At 42.8% G+C, this 17,240-nt stretch overlaps 1 protein-coding gene across 1 annotated transcript; it reads right to left on the bottom strand.

The window, feature by feature from the left end:
- Positions 1–7,551: 7,551 nt before the first annotated feature.
- Positions 7,552–11,021, bottom strand: chst1 (carbohydrate (keratan sulfate Gal-6) sulfotransferase 1). The gene is made up of 2 exons (XM_008293608.1): positions 10,882–11,021; positions 7,552–9,344 (listed from the first exon to the last, which is right to left on the bottom strand). Exon 2 carries the CDS (start codon positions 9,296–9,298, stop codon positions 8,012–8,014), a length of 1,287 nt encoding a protein of 428 aa, XP_008291830.1. The 5' UTR covers positions 9,299–9,344; positions 10,882–11,021; the 3' UTR covers positions 7,552–8,011.
- Positions 11,022–17,240: the final 6,219 nt, after the last annotated feature.

The following is a 17,240-nucleotide window of genomic DNA, read 5'->3' as shown; positions in this document are numbered from 1 at the left end:
ACTCTACCAACTGAGCCACAGCTGCCCAAAAGTTCAGGTTGTGTGGGCGGCCAGGAAGCGTGGGCGTCATTAAAAAATCAGAACATGTTCTATCCTCTAATATGATTTGAATACTCATCGTGTGAAAGTTTACAAAGAAAAGGCAGAAACTGTTTAACACACTCAGAGGGCAGCAGTAACTGTTAAAGAACTGACAATACCGGGCTCAGTTTGAGGCGGAGAAAGCATCGCAAACCGAGGTTTTACTGGCATCGTCTCGGGAGCAGAGCAGCAGTAAGGAGTCTCTAGTTACAAGGACGAGGATTTGTGTTGCCCCTGCAGCTCCGACCACATTAAAGGTACAGGAAGCTGCTTTGATGCTCTTCTCGGATGTGCTATCTTATAGCTACCGGACTGGTTTCATTACTGATGGTTAGATTGTGACATAAATTCAGCAGATCTATACCTCGTCAATGAGGCTGTGGTACAAAGAACTGGCGTTTGTTATAAAAGGTCGCAACGTAGCATAAAGGCAATTTGTGTTTGACTCGTTGTCCGGTATTATCCGAGCATTTCCGACATCATCCGGCAGATCTCCAAGGACCAGAGGAGCATATGTTGAGCAGATGTGTTATTTCCTCTGGAGAGTTAATATATTCTGCTCCCTTTTGGTTTATTTAGGGTGGCATACATTCTGCACCGACTGCACAAGGACACCGGTTTCCTCTCAGGTGTTGCTTTAGATTGGATCTGGAAATGTTTTGTATCATGGCAAAATTATCTATAGCACAGTGTCACGGAGCATGCAGCCTTTTCAGGGTAAGTGGAGGCTGCAAATAAAGTGCAAATAACGTGAAACCAAGGACCTCGCTCGTCTTGCTGGAGTCAACAGTACAAGCTGCTGGTAGTATAATTAAAGTATGAGAGGTTTTCTAACACGAATAGATCCGTCCTCAGCCCACACTTCTTCAGCTGTATGCTATATTCTCAAGGTACAGTTGCTTGATTCATGGCTGTACTTCTGTGACTGCAGCTTTTTCTGAGTAGTATTCAATTTAGGAGATGCATGTCCCTCTACATTAAGGCGTCTTTTGAGGAAATAGAGTCAAATTAGGAAGAAATGCAGACTGTGGTGCAGTGGGATAAAACACAGTACGTAGCTTTGACCATCATACGCAAGAGAGTTTCTCAATTTTATTGTGACATTGAGCATTTCTTAACCATAAAGAGAGAGACAATGATTTCTGTCAGTAATAAAACCAATAAAACGATAACGCTAATTGCTAAAATCTAGGAATTTTCCAGAAATCTGGATTTGTAAGACATGCAAGAGGAAGGAAAAAAGACATTTTATTTGGTTGAGTCACCTTTTTTGAATAATGTGGCTAATAATGCAACTTTCTAGTTTATCATTTATTATTTGGATTTATTTTTTGCCATCTTATTGATAATCTGGCAGCTCTTCTCTTGACCTGTTGGACTTTTTTATGGTGCATTTTATCATAACTGGAAGAAATAATGGACAAACCAAAGAAATTATGCATCAAATTCTGTTTCTTTCAGCGATTACCAAATGCTTTGGTGTGATTTTATCCTCCTGACATGGGTAGCAGATTAAAGAATCCACTCATATTGGTCATTTTTGATTGCATTGCACTGACATACAAACATTTCCCATCACTTGTCGCATTTTCTGATGCTTCTGACCGTCTACATCCAAATCTATAAATAAAGACTATTAAAAATAAGAAACAGAAACCATAATTTGGACTATATCTCACCTCAGATGATCTGTCCAAGCGCTGCATGTCATAACAACCACTGTGAACTCCCATTTTTTTTGCATTTAGCTTTTTGAGAGACATTTCAACTGGATTTCACCATGAGAGCAAATTAATGAGAGGCACTGAAATTAACGGACGGTAACGTGTGTTTAGGAGCTCTCTGGAGAACATCAATCTGAGTTGTGGGAAGAAAACGTAACGCCATCCTCGGCAGAGTCATGTTATCGTTCCACAGATATTAATCTTTTACACCGTTTCACTCGGAGACCTTGGACAGCAACCGTGTTGAGGAAGAACGTAGTAAATCTGTAATAAGGAAGCTGGATGTTGAATGGCTTGGTGGGAACCAGTATGGAGAAACGAATTGAAATAACGATGATGTATTATTTTTTTATGCCAATTTTTAGTGTTCTCTGTTGGCTCCACTGTTGGATTGTTGCACCTAAAACATTTCTTTCATGTTCTCGATCAAAATCAGAAGCAACTAAAGAGAGAAACAAGCCTAAAGATATCAAATCTATGTTTTTATTCGGGATATAGCATCGCAGGCTGATAAAGCTAATAACAGATGAATCTGTGATGTTAGAATTAGTCTTTTTTTGTTTTTACAAAGTGCTGTCTGTTGGAACGGCCTCAAGGCCCGAGAGGTTGCCGATATGTTGAATAAAATATCAGCCTAATACAAAACCCTATTTATAGTGGATATTGAATGCAAATAAAACAAACACACACAGCGGACAGTACTCGTGCCAGCCTATTCTCCAGAGCCGAAGGAGTAGAGAAGAACATATGTTGCGAGTCAGAATTCTACACATGTCGGGGGATTTTCGCTTTTTGAGAGAAATTGACAAACATGTCTGGCGAAAGCTGTGATGCAAAGCCAAGGCTAAAATCTATACACGCCAGGCTGCACAATTCTGCAGATAACGCTGCACAACCGCTGCTTATCTCAGCGAGGATTTATGAGAAAATGCTCTCTGGCTCTATATGTAGATTGGAAAAAAAAAAAAAAAAAAAATCCTTGCATTTTGCCCTAAAGATCACACGGGAGACCTCTGTTACGTGACTGGGATTTTACATGAAATCATATTTTACACATCTGCACTGCTGCCTCGATTCGCCGCCGCGCCGTTAGAGCTCGGATTTACAACCTCAAAGTCCCCCGGAAAACAAATGGATGTTTGGTAGTCAAGAGTTTGATCAGGATTTATGCCTGGCAGCGCTCTGCCCAGGTTGGCTCTCCGTCACTCAGCGCCGCCAAAGGTTTCCAACGTATTTGCAACTTTTATATCCGCGAATCAAAATGTCACACAGGCGTCAAAGTTGAGCTATTTCCATGTTTCTTCTATTCCCAGAGCCCCCGAGAGTCTCATTTTTAGCTCATGACTGCTCATACTTGTTTGCTTGTGCGCGGCTTTCCAGGCCAGCCGAGGGGAGAATGCGAGCGGAGGGAGCCACAGCTGACCGCAGTGACGTAAGCCGCGCTGACCGGCCTGACCGAGGCTGCGAGCGCATATACGCGCCGACACACACACACACACACACACACTCTCGCTCACCTATAACCACATTTCCACGGGGGAATTAGCCATCAATGGCTCCTCAGTGCGAATGTGAGTGTGTGAGAAGCAGGCGAGGCGGAGAGAGTAACCTATGCTCGCCAGTTGCAGCTGCAGCTCCTCGCATTTAAGGGACACACTATCATTTCTAGTCTTTCCTCTCATTTAAAGATAAGTTGCTTCAATGCTTCAATACATTAAATCTTTAAAAAAAAAAATAGGTTGGCATGAAAACTAATTTATTCAATGATCGTATTACAAGTTGTGATGTTTCAGGTTTTGAAACATGCTTCGTGCAGCGTCATCCACCAACAATGTGCTCGCTGACAGATGCCAAATGATTCCGAGTGCTGAAATGAGCAATAAATATGACTTTAAATTGGGATTTTAATCACTGCAATGAAAAAATGTGAACGCCCAGAGGGATACAGGTCCCAGATTGCAGAGAATATTTCATTTCTTTTTTTGGAAGAAGTGTAATTTCAAAGCCGCTCTGCCTATTAAACCTTACACGTCGTTCTGAATCTCTAACTACATAATGACCTGGTTGCTACGCCTCCGTTACGCTGACCTGCTGACAGCTTCAATTAAGCTGGCACTTCTGGCAAAGCCCAGCTCGCCAAAAACCCCCCCGCTTCCTTTCTAGCAGCAATCAAACAACAACTTGGACAACCTGCGCAGGAAAAAGTTGAATAAAAGCATCACGTGATTTTTTTTTACATGAATAGATTTGATTGCGCCGCTCAGCTCTTTAAAAGAAAAGGGAGAAAAAAAAGGAGCAGTCACCTGAGCGCCGACTGATTTGAATCATCAAGGCTGCTCAGACGGAGCTTCCAACAGCGTGAAACCTCGGTGACGTGTCGAAGGGTCGCAGATGATTCCCGCTCGCCGGTACGTGGAAACGCATATCCAGCGTTCACCTCGGCTATAGTGGCACATGTTTAAGTGCTGCAATTCACATGATTCTGTTCAGTTCAGTGGGCTTTCTCACATCGTAGCTTCACTGGATCCTGCTAAGTGGCAGAACAGAAACACACACACACACAAAGACAAAAGCGAGATGTGCGAGCAGCAGATTTTCACCTCAGCTTTCTTTTTTTTTTGTCACTTTATTCCTTTTCTTTTGGCATCCTCTGCTCACTAGCAAGTAGCAACCAGGACATGTTCACAACAGTGTGCAGGAAGGAGGCAAATATATCTATCTGCTCTGTCATGCAGTCACACCGGGTCAGATTATTAAGGTCACATTATGAGCGGGATAAGAATAAAAAGCGAGAGGGAGACGGGGACAGAGAGGGATTTTCTGTCATTTCTTCCAGGGGCTTGTGAACCATATGTTCAGCCCTGGGACACAATAAACAACACGAGGGGCTCAGCGACGCACCGACACATGGAGAGCAGGCTGCAGACTGTGTGCGGGGGTCAGGCATGTGGTGGAGGAGCAGCGTTCCTGACAAACTGTCACAGTCTGGCATTAGGAACAAGGAGCCAAGTGGAGTTTAATTGAGAGCTTCAGTTCAGACATGTACGTGTCCGGATAGATATTCCTCAGCTGCAAGGTTATTGACGATCTGTCCGATGATGTTAGCTTTCTTTATTTTACGGTAAGTAAATGAGATATAAATGACACAGCAAAAATACAGTCCAGCTACGCTTTCCAGAGACTGCCATCGCCGGCGCTTTCCTGGACCCATTAAAGCCCATTAAAAGAGACGTACTGGCACCGTCGACAGGTTAAAGACTGATCCACTGTCACACAACAGCTCAGAGGCATTCTGGAGCTGGCTTCCCCTTTGATTTGATGTTCAATTTTGGGGAAATTATTCCGTTTCTGGCAAACAGCATTGGCTTAGAAGAGTGATAGAACTTGTTTCTGCACACTAGCAGCAGAACAAATACTGAGCAGTGGTGAAGACGGCCAAGAGTTGCTTAAAAACACATGTACAAAGCGCTGCATGGTGGATTTTGTTATCGTGAGACAGCACTAGGCTACCTGTTTCCAGTTCCAGCTGAGCTAAGCCCACCATCTGCTAGCTGCAGCTTCATGCTTAACACTAGGACACGGGAGCGATATCGGTCGTCTCTTCTGACCCTCTGACAGAAGACGTGTTTCCCAGAAACGTCAAACTAATCCTTTAATTGCTCAAAGAAATCGTAAGAATTCAGCTTTGCAGCCATTTCCATTTTTTTTTCTCTTTTTTATAAAGTTTTTTAAATTAAAAATATGCCAAGCACATCCAGAAGATTCTGAGGTAAAGTGAAAAACAGAGAGTGAGCACTGAAGCAAAGGAACAATCCCCTGAGATCTCTGTAAGAAAGAAAGAGGTGGATGATGGAGGAAGCACAGGCAGGAGAGAGGGAGAGAGAGAGTTTGCCTCCAGTCTCGGCACAGAGGAGGATCAAAGGTTTGTGCTCTGCATCTCAATGGACATCCGGTCACCAATACTGATGAGCCCGGGCGTGTGATGCTCCATTCACACGGTTTGTATCTTATGGGTAAACAAGTGGTCATTGCATGCAAAATAAATGAGCATCTTGACTGCACAGTTATGCATCATGGACAGCAACATTCCAGTTTGTAGAAAGGTAAATTCACCCAAAAAAAAAGGCTTTTTCTTTTTACATTTTTATCTATGTTGTCTGACTGACATGACTTTGATCTCTACTCAGGGTATACCTGCATCGTTACTGGATGTACAGTGTGGTTCCCGGAATTAAATATAAAACCTCATGGTCTTAGGGTATGACAGAGGATCTCAAGACCAAGATCTATATAATATTTAGCCTGTAGTCATCTGATAGAGTGCAGTTATTAGTGTTGTTATTCCCTGAAAGTGACATTTTTGCAATAAAGCTGCAGCAATAATTAATTCTGCTCTCACTGTCTCAAACAGCCTGCTTTGTTTTTTTGCCAACTTTTAAATCCAACACGCTCGTCGTATTAAATTCAGCGTGTTTACCGATATCGCCGCCGTGGAAGGTGTCTACTTTGCATTTTGTAGGTGCAGCTGTGTTTCGTGCACACACCCTTGACAGGTTCTGTGCTAGCTGGTCCAAACCGACAGTCGGCTTTTTTAAAGCTGCTACAGTAATAGAAAATGTGAGCATGAAATGATGGCTGTTCTCTCTGCACGCTAGCCGGGAAGCCAAACTAGCCACTGCATAAGCTGCCATACAACTGTGCGAATGTTTACCACGATGCAGCTGTTTGTGCCCATTGGGGGTAAAAATCTGTTTTTATATTTGCAGCAATAAGAGTCCACCAATATCAGAATAACTCATGATATGGTTAATGACACAAACAATAATGGTGTTTGTGCTTGAGTTTAGGAATGCTATATGAGCTAGATTTCAAATAGCTCAGATTGGCAAATGCTTAATGTGTTGAGCAGTATTTTAATTACAGAACTGTAGCGTGTGTCCGACTTGGCCTCAGCATCGCCTGGTTGAAGCTGCACATCAGCTGCTACTCGCTCTCTCTCTATATTTATATATATATATATAAAATCAAGGGTTTTGTCCCAGATTATGCGCAGCCACTGCTGTAATGCTCTTTGTATATGATCTAATGTGGATACGCTTTGTAAACATGGCCGCGCTGTGCCCGCAAATCCTGCAAAAATTGGAATGTGGAGTACAACCTGCTCTACAAAGACATATCTTCCTCAGTTATGAATCTTTCATCTGCCAGATAAACACAGATGCAACATGTTCAGTCCAGGGGTCTGTGCTGTATTGCTTGAGAAGAGTTCTTTCACTCTGAAGTGTTTCTGTTTCCAAGGAAATCCTTTTCTAACTTAACAGTACGAGCGTACAACAGTGTCATAAACATTTTAATTGAAGACACAACAGGCCGTGTAAATTCCACACCGTGAACAGTTGAGAATAGATGGACTCTACAGATTAAAACATAAATAAAGTGATAAATAAAACAGAGGTTCTTCTACTCGCTTGAGAACCTACATCGTGTCTACATCCATTTTTTTTTTTCCCCAAATCATCTTGGAAAACTATAATGAAGATTTCAGCATTACCTCTCATTAGCGCGTGTTTGTCTACCACAGATGGTTGTAAATCCTCTGATGAAACACTCATGACCTCCAATGGGATTCTGTCCCTTTAACTTGAGAGCCTATTAATTGTCTGCAATTATCCTTTGCAAGCGTGGCATCTGTCAGAAGTATCTCCTCTCTCCTCCCCACGTGGATAAAATGCCATAGTGGTAAAGGTTGACTGCGACATTCACTATTTATTGCACAGTAGGGCTTGTACAGTCAAAATTTGCCATCACAGGTCTGAAAAAAAACAAAAAAACAAAACCAAAAAAAACATGTCTGCTTTTCAAAACCCCCTCCCAAAGCTCATATTCCCAGGGCAACATTTCACTTCTGTCTAGACAACATCTTGCATACAGGAGAAATAATGAAGACAGTGCCTTGAATTTGTCCTACTCATGTAAAAAGTAAATAATGAGACATTTGTAAACTAGCTCGTTTGATTACGTTGTGTTGAAAATGTGCTGTTCTGTAACATTTGGGGAATCATCCACAGTTCCCTTGGTGCATTCAAAAATCTTTAGTGCAAATCTCGAGAAAGAAAATGACAGAAAATGAAAAACAAACAAACTAAGGAACTTATAAGGCAACAATTATAAATATATCAAAAATAGTCATTAGAGAACTATCTTTGTTACAAAAACGGTACAAAAGTTTTGTCCTGTACCAGCGAGAGGGACATGTTCTTCAGTTCCTCCACTGATTTCACAGCCTTGTATCCCAGCTGGTGAAGTACTTTCTGACACACAGTCTGTGTGTATTCCACCATGTCATAAGACAGTTTCAAACGCCAGCTCTCTGCGTTAGCTGCCGAGTCCCTCACTGTACCAAACTTGTGTTTGGCTGAAGGCTCATTGCTGCCCCGAGTGTTTGCATGTATCCAGTCTTCCACGTTTTTATCCATAGGCAGCCCCAGATAGTCATAGATCTCCTTTGTCTTAAGAAGCGGATTTCTTGCCAAATCCTCATATCGAACCAACATGTATTTCCCTTTCAGCCAGTAGGGATGGCTGAGGCCAGTAGAAACAGAACTGAGAAAGTCTTCACACACGACTGTGAGCTGACTCAAGTCTAGATTGTAGGGCCTCCTCCCCGTGGCCCTCCAAATGCGCCACAGACGATATGTATCCCTGAACGTCTCGATCCGTGAGGACAGGATGCCACGCGGGTCTCTCACCAGTTGAATCACTTTGATATTCAGCCGCGGGTCTTCGACCAAAGCGCGCAGATCTCCGATCTCCGGCACCCGGACGATTTTGATGGCCACGTGTCGCTTCTCGCGGCACGCCTCCGTCGCCAGCGTCATGTTTAGAGTCGTGCATTTCTTAACGCAGTCGCCTTCCTCCACGTTGACGTCGGCGGGACCGAAGGCGTCGCACACGGGCTGCTGGCACAGCGCTCGGCTGGCGCCACGGCGGAACAGTTTGTCCGTGGTGTGATTCATGGGCGTCGGCTTGATGTAGCTCTCCAGGAAGTAGAGGTCGCAGCCGTAGAGGCTCCGCAGAAGGTCTCGACTGGCGCCCAGCATCACGCGCCGGTCGGCGGCGTTGCGGCTGTGAGACAGGCGAGGAATCAGCGTGGTCTGGACATGGTAGAGGGGCTCGAACAGGTAGAAGACCTCCTGGTGCTGGTTGAGCAGCTGGCCGACGAACGAGGAGCCGCTGCGCGTGGTGGCCAGGACCAGGATGTGGGTTTTCCGCGTGGCGTTGATGGAAAAGTAAGGGTAGTCATCGCAGCCGCCGCTGCCTGCTGTTCCCCGCTCAAACGGAGGCTCCGTCTCCTGGCCACCCAGACCGCAGTTCTGGGGGCTGGGCAGCGGGCACAGCTGGAAAGGCTTGGAGGTGAGTGTCCGGATGGCCGTGTACTGGATGGCAATGGAGGCCAAGGCCAGCAGAATCACTGCCTTCCAGGAACATTGCATGGCTGAACCACTTCATTTAGACACAGCGGTCCATGCCAGGTCCTCCCTGCGAACAAAGAATTGTTTGTCTTTATATTCTGTGGAATGAATTTAGTTATTTACTCACTGGCTAACAGATCTGTGTTTGTACATGTTTGCACCCTAACATACCAGGAACATCATGCACTGCTCTTAAAATGCCAATTGATATCGCTTTGAAATGACACAAAATAAACCAGAGGAACGAGAGCATGACAACAAAATGCAATTTGAACACAGCAATTAACTGCAGAACAACTCGTATTGTGACAGATTTTCATAAAACTGAGGATGAGTCATCAGTGAGTCAAATATAAGCACAATGCAGCCTATATGTGGTTTCTGATTCAAGGACCAAACTATATTTTCATTGATTTTGAGAGGGTTGGAGATTAATTATATGCTAAATAAGCCCAGAACAAGTGCCGGGCTTGATAAATGAACGCTGAAACCAGAATCGTGTGACTTAATCATTCAATCTCCTGCTGCTCATTCCAGCGCTCGAGTCAAATGTATGAAAATTAAAACAGATAAGGAAGTTCTCAGCCTGTATTGTGGCTGCCATCCAATCAGCTGACTGCCACAGCATGCATCTGAGAGCTCAGACCGCGGCGGCGGCGTGCGGACAGCTATTCAAATACGGCACCAAACACAGCTCTGGTTCTGCGTCTTATGTGTCCAGAGAAAAGTTAAAATCAATACGAGGCACACAGAACACTTCACCAAGTACTGCAGCACATCCCCATTCATCCTCCCTGCTCTCCGTCTCTTCCATCATGCCTGCATCTAATTCAAGGACCTTGTTTGGCCTGATTGGAGAGTCTAAGCATTGTGCTGTGTACCACTTGTTCATGAAGGGAAGAGAAGAAGAAAAAAAAAGGCGTCTCAGCCAGCTCAGAGAGGTAAACAATACTTCCGAGCTTCACTGCCAATGTCATGTCAAGGGGAACTGGTGCCTTAAGTGAGGAATATAAAAAAAAAAATCCCACAGAAATGTGACCCAGTAATGATTTTTATTTTTATTTTAAATTCTAGTGTGACGGACTAGGGGGGCCTTGATATGGGCAACTTTGATGGTGTGAGTAAAGAAGCCATGCATGAGATCCAAAAGAGGAATAATACATGAGGCTGTCTGTCTCCAAAGCAGAATGTTAAAGAGAGGCTACTTTAAAATAACACCTCAGATGCAGAATGAAAGCAAATCATGGATTTTTTCTTTTTTGTCTGATGGAGAGACTACAGCTGCTGACAGTGATGATGCTCCAGGATCCTGTGGCAGCAACACACATGTTTATAGAGAGCATCAGTGCATTTCTTCTCAGAGACGTTTTGAATGAAGAAGAAAAAAAAAAAAAAAAGGCCCACTGACTACACTGACTGCAGCGAGATTTTCTGTCCGCGATGCAGACATCCTTCCACCAGCGCTGCTGCGATAAGACAATATAGCACCAAAACGCATCCCACCCAGCCGCAAGTCCTCCCAAACACAACTACGGAGCACGAAAGCGATGCAATCTGATGCAAATACAGAGGAGTGGAAATAAAATAAAAAATCACACTTGTACCTTGTTGGTAGTTGGAGTATCCTCATGGTGATGCGTCCATGAATCGCGGTTTATTTTTTCTCTCCACCGTGCGCTCCTTTTCTCGGTTAGAGGAGAGCAAATGCGCCTGGAATATATTCCATGAAACGGCGGTGCGTTTTAGTTGCTTCAGAGGAGGAGGAGGAAGAGGAGGGAAGGAAAAACAAAACAAAACAAAAAAACCCAAAAGTGTTGGGAGAGCGCAGGAGAGAGGCTGTGTTGTCAGCGAGCAGCCAGGCAGCCAGGCAGCCAGGCGGGGGTGCGACTGTACCGGGGAAAGCGACGGCCGGACTCCCCCCTTAAATGATGCGCAGAGGCTGAGTGTGAGGTACACAAGGAGCGACTGTCTGGACCACCCCAGTCCCCTCCCCCTTTCCACCTGCCTCTCTCTCTCTCTCTCTCTCTCTCTCTCTCTCTCTCTCACACACACACACACACACACACACACACACACTCCTCACCCCTCCACACCCAAAAGCAAATCAGCCCATTCACTGAGCGCCAATGTGGCACCGAGTTCACATCAACCATCATTTCATTTATGCAAACGTTTGATTTTGCGTAAAAATCTTCTATTTCATGACTCTTTTTTTTTTCCCAGTGGATCTGGCTGCAGAGCTTCACGCAGCCGGTTCCTTCAGATCACTGCTCTGATTAAATAAAGCAAAGGCGTGACTGGAAATGGAGAAAAAAATAAATAAAGTTTCTCCTCCTGACTTTGACGTGAACTCGTCAAATCAGCAGCAGCGCCCGAGGCTCTGTGATTCCTGCAAAGCCCTGTCTCCAGGGCATCTGCAAGCCCACTTACTGATACAGCGGGAGTGGGTGGGCCCGTAATGAACATGATATGAGCGGCTGTCTGCAGGAAACAGGCGATCAGAGGAGGATGATGCACAAACAGGTAGAGTCACGTGTTGGTAATGGGACACGCCCCCAGCACGCAGGTCTGCAGGTGTTTCAGGTAAAATAGCACCTGTGTGTAACCAGCCCTTAGTGTCATTTCTCAAACCCTTTTGTGAGATGCAACATGTTTTTATTCAGATTTTATACCTGTATACGCCACGGATCACTACATATCCCTGCCTGCTGATCCTTTGTTTAGTTGATCAGTCTGGTCCTGATTGAACCTTTTAAACGAACCCATTTTTCTAGGCTTGCTTTTAAAGATACCACCTATTTTTATTCATTTATTTATTCTTTAATTTGCTCTTTGTATTCTCCTTTTTCTCTTTATTTATTCACCACTGGTATTATTACTTCTAGCCATGGCTTCACGGCTCTATTTTCTTTTATTCCGTTTGTTTGTTTTTTTTATCCAGACTTGGATACGGCATTTTTTGGCGGTTTTAATATTTCAGCTGGTGTTCTTGTATTGATTCGTTTTGAAAATCTTTCGCCATGTTTCGCTCTATTTCTCCACTTCTGTTTGGAGCCTTCCTGAGTGTCCTTCTTTACTCTTTTACCTCGTCAAGCACTTTGTAAACTCTGGTTTTCAAAGGCGCTATAGAAATAAAGTTATCATTGTTATACGTGCGAACAGGGGATGCATGATAGTTTGTTTTTGCCAATATTTGATGCTACTGCTGGTATGTGCACGTGTATTTTCCAGCAGAGAACATTAAAGCTCTCCTGCAGTGGATTTAACACATTATTATGTCTCCTCTTATTGTGAAGGTCCACTGGAAAACATGCAATGCAGAATATGGAAACTACTCCAACGCACATCTATTTTTATGCAACATTTTCAAACTGCACTCATCGCTGAGCGTTAGCCAGCATCAGCTTATCGGCCTGTCAGTGTCCGTTTTGGGCTGATGCCAGCGTTTCATTTTAAAGGCTTTATCAGCTGCGACCGATGACATGCTGTTATCATCGTGCGTCCCTGCTGCAGACCACGGATTTAAATCCATTTAGTGAAAACATTTACAACTAAAGACATGAAGGATTGCTGCAAAACGCTGATTATTGATATTTATAAGTGCAGATGGCTTAATAACCGTCTCTGTTGGCCTAATAGAAAAGTTATTGGATTTATTATTCCACTGAACCCCGAGCAGTGTTTGCTCCTGTGGTGTTTTTTACTCATGGTTGCTCAGCTCTCACTGCAATATGAAGTCTTGCACCTGTATGGAAACAGCACAACTATGAGAACTCCTAGTACACAGTTCTAATGCCACAAAAAAATCATAGTAATAAAAAAAAAAAGGTACATGTTGATTCCATTTTTTTAAAAGAAAATAAATAAATACTCCAAGTGCCCACAAGTGTTACCAAATACTGGAAAAGTCTGGTGACTGTACTTTGAATATTTCACCACCCGTATTTTTAGTTTGTCTCGTACACAGCCTGCAGTTCAGCCCAGTTCAGCTGAACAGTACCTGCATTTTTAACATGTGACTCTTGGTTGGGGCTGCAAGGTGACGTGGTGTTCAGCACCATCGCCTCAAAACTAGAAGGTTGTCAGTTTGCGTCCCGGTGAGGACACCCAGGATCTTTCTGCGTGGAGTCTCCACATTCTCCCCGTGCAGCGTGGGTTCTCTCCGGGTTCTCCGGCTTCCTCCCACAAGTCCAGAAACATGCTGAGGTTAATTGGTGATTCTTCAGTTTCATTTAGCAGATTGGGGACCTGTCCAGGTGAACCTGTCTTCACCCTGAGTCAGCTGGGATAGACTCCAGCCCCCTGCGACCCTAGTGAGGATTACTGTGTATAGATAATGGACTCTGGGTTGTATCTGAGCTGCTAATGGATTCACTGCTGCAGCGAGGAACATGTTATTTTGTTTTTTCACAGAATCTGCTTTGTGCAAATGCTTTACTTTTGGAGATTTTTTTATATAAGGTGTGTAGAAAAAAGTGATTTTGATGAAATGATTTGGTTAATTGTCCAATGAAGCTGCACATCACACATATTTAGCTGTTTGGAAACCATTAGAAAGTTTAAAAAAAACCCTGATAATTCCTTCGTTTTTTTATAGTTTCTGTCTGGGATAACTTTAAAGATGATCCTGGTGAAATATGTGGTTCAAAGGTTTATTCAACTGCAGACTTGGTGGTTTATAAGAAAAGTGAGACTCTGGTTCCTAATTATGAAGCACTTTCCTAATGAGTTCATGAACAATGAATCAACAGTAATTTTTCCCAACATGGCAACCCAGAAGCTGTTCATATTATTCGCTTTAAACATGAAGAATCAGTAAAAGATTAATAATGTGATGGCTTACTTTATAAATGGTTCCATAAGGTGGATTTTCTCTTGTATTTTTGGTCCCTTTCTCAGTTTCTGTCTCTCATGTATGCACGTTAAAAAGAATCGTCGTCACAGTCGGACGACAAGAATCCATCAAATGTCAACATCCCTACAAAAGCCATCGTATTGTTTGGATTGACCACTTAGCATTTTGGAGTTTTGCGTGGGCTTCATTCACCAGAATGGACTGCAGAATGTTAAACCGAGCGTGAAATGAAAAGACCATCATAGTCTGGAGCTACGTTACGTTTTTACACGACCAGCTGGATGACTCGAAACATTTCCTTTCCGCATGTCGGCTCGATCTCAGGTGGAAGCTTTATGGGGTGAAATCTTCCACTAAAAATGTCGTCCAGCTTTGGAACTGATTTGCAAAAGCTGGACGACAAAAATAGGGAACTGTTTTTGAAAAATATCCAGCAGACAGATAACGGAGCATCAAGAAGAAGTGGATCTCCATGTTGCTTGCAGAGGTCACTGAAGTCGTGAAAGTGTCTGAGGTTGCATTGCGTTAAATACTTAACCCTGAGGTGTTGCAGACTCTGGATGTCAAATAAATATGCAAAACCAACACGTTTGGCACATTTCATTGAGTCTAACCACTGCAAGATGCTAATAAACTATAGTGAGAGATGCACAAATTAAGACTTGACTCACCAACTGTTAAGCTTTCTGCTACTTTAAGTTGCTGCTTTTGAAGTTTTATAAGATATATTGTTCCTGGAGCAGCAGCAGCTGACAGTAGAATTAAAAGATTCACAAAACTAAAGAGTAATATTTGAAAAAAGAGCTTAAGTTATTTGTTTCATGCAGCTTCTTCAGGTGTATTTACAATTAGTTGATCATTTAAATCATTTACTGTCATAAAAAAGCAACGCAATAATAAAAATTGTAGGTAAACAGTTTCCAAATCCAACAAATCACTTAATCGCTGATGGGGAATTGCTCCTTTCAGAGTGTTAACTTCATTATATTGACTACCGTTACAGATTCATTAACTCCTAACCAACACTGTCATGTTCCAGCGCTACACATGTTTACCTGCATTTTAAGGGTTAAATGTGAGATATTTCACTCAGAAATGCTCCAAAGTAAAAGTACGCTGTAGCACAAATTGGAACAACACAACAAGAAAGCCACAACATGTGAACGCGTGGCTTTAATTACTTCAGCAGCGACCACCTCCCCTCCGCTGGACAACATACATCCTGTTCACTTGTACAGATCACATGCGCTATCAAAGGCAATCATCTGCTCCAGCAGCTCTTTGATTGCGCCTCTCTTTGTGAATGTTTACGGTCACGTTTGTTTGCCCCGCTCCTGAATGCCCCGTAAAGCGTCTCTGGTTGTCGCCCCAACCTCGCACATTAAAAAGAGGCCCCTGGATGTGCTCACGGCGGTGCCACGGCGGAGGCCCGGCGGAGCTGCAGCATCCATACAGCTCCGATTCCACGGCTTGTCCCCCGAGTGATCATGTCAATGAACCCAGCTTGTGGAAGCCTCATCCAGGGACGCTCTCCCACGCCGGCGCTGGGCATCTGCTGCAGCGCGATAGCCTTTCAGCACATTATCACGTAAGGCTATTCTTCTTGAGCATGCTATAAAAGGATTTGTAATAGATTCATAACACGCCAGGCTAAATAATGTGTGTGGTGGTGGTGGTGGTGTTGGGGGTTCTGGCTGGCTTTGTTCTCCCCTCCGTCATCTTTATGCCAGTGTGCACATGGCGACAGAAGCTGGGTTTTTGTGTCTGCCGGTTTTTTCATTCACAACTTGGAACTGTGTGCTCACAAGGATTTCAGGGGATTGTCTTGTTCTTATTTACAAAATAGGGGGAGGCAGATCACAGAGCATCTCGAGGTATTAACAAACCTGTGTGCTGCTATATTGGTAGAACATCTGACGAGCATTTCTGTTCAGTGTAACATTCCTTTTACTGTAAATTTATTGTTAACGCAGTGGAGGTTTTTTTTTTTTTTTTTCTCAATGCTTTGAAAAGAGGTTAATCTCCAGCCACACACAATATTTCCCAACATGTTCTTCTACTGAGTGAACCACCGCAGAGCTTTAAAGAAGATGTTCTCATTACATTAGTTTACATTTTGGAGAGGCTGGTTTCTCCGACGGCCACTCACACGGGAACGCAGCTGTTGATGGAGCTGTACTGAATCAATGGAAGTTAATAATCCCGGCTGTGGTGGAGAAAAAGTCAAATAGCTTCAGTTGTCTCCCTCATGTCGTCACTGCCGTTAGATTAAACCGCATCTTTAGTAAAACTCAAAGACAACAAAGAAATGGTTGAATGTGACTCAGTGTCGAGTGATGACATAACTTCATAAAACTTTAATTATTCATAAAAGACAACAGCGAGAAACCTGAAGCGTTACGCTTTGAGCAGGATGTAAAGTTTTTACCGCAAAAATATATATAATATAATATATATATAATAGCTAACAACAACAACACAGTGTGAACTGGTGGTTAGCTACAATAAATTAATACATTTAATGATTTTTTTTTTTTTGCAGATTTATTTTGTAGATTTTTTTCTGTATTATTATTTTTTTTTGTCAAATTAATTATGTTACAAAAATAAACTGCGACTTTACATGTCTAATCTAAAATACCTTAAAAACCTGAACCAAACCAAACTTTAAAAAAAAAAAAAATTAAATTTTTTTTTCTAGAAGACATGAAAAAAAAAAACGTCAACAAAATTACTGTAATTTTACAAATATGCACCTCTTAAATTTAATTAAGAACTCAGTTAAATTCCAGTTCAACCCTCCCCTAAATATATTTCTAAAATTTGATACAGCAAGTGAGAATTACTAGTTAGTGAGAAAAACTGTAATTTTACATCATTTTGCTTGGTGAATAAGTGACATCTTGTGTAATTACAGATGTGTTTTCAACAATTTCTAACATTAAACTTTGGTAAACTTCAAAATATAGTTTTTATAACTGAAAGCAGAAACAAGTCACTCCATCAGTAGATCAGCTTTATGGATTATTTTGATATCAAACCACTGGCGAGGGATTAATAATGTCACAGATATTTACTGTAGAAGCTCGTATTCAGTGTTTAATATCG

Source organism: Stegastes partitus, unplaced genomic scaffold (genome assembly GCF_000690725.1).
Source record: "Stegastes partitus isolate 25-593 unplaced genomic scaffold, Stegastes_partitus-1.0.2 Scaffold896, whole genome shotgun sequence".
Classification (NCBI taxonomy): Eukaryota; Metazoa; Chordata; class Actinopteri; family Pomacentridae; genus Stegastes; species Stegastes partitus.
Note: the sequence above shows the minus strand (reverse complement) of the source record. Positions and strands in the feature narration are given on the sequence as shown.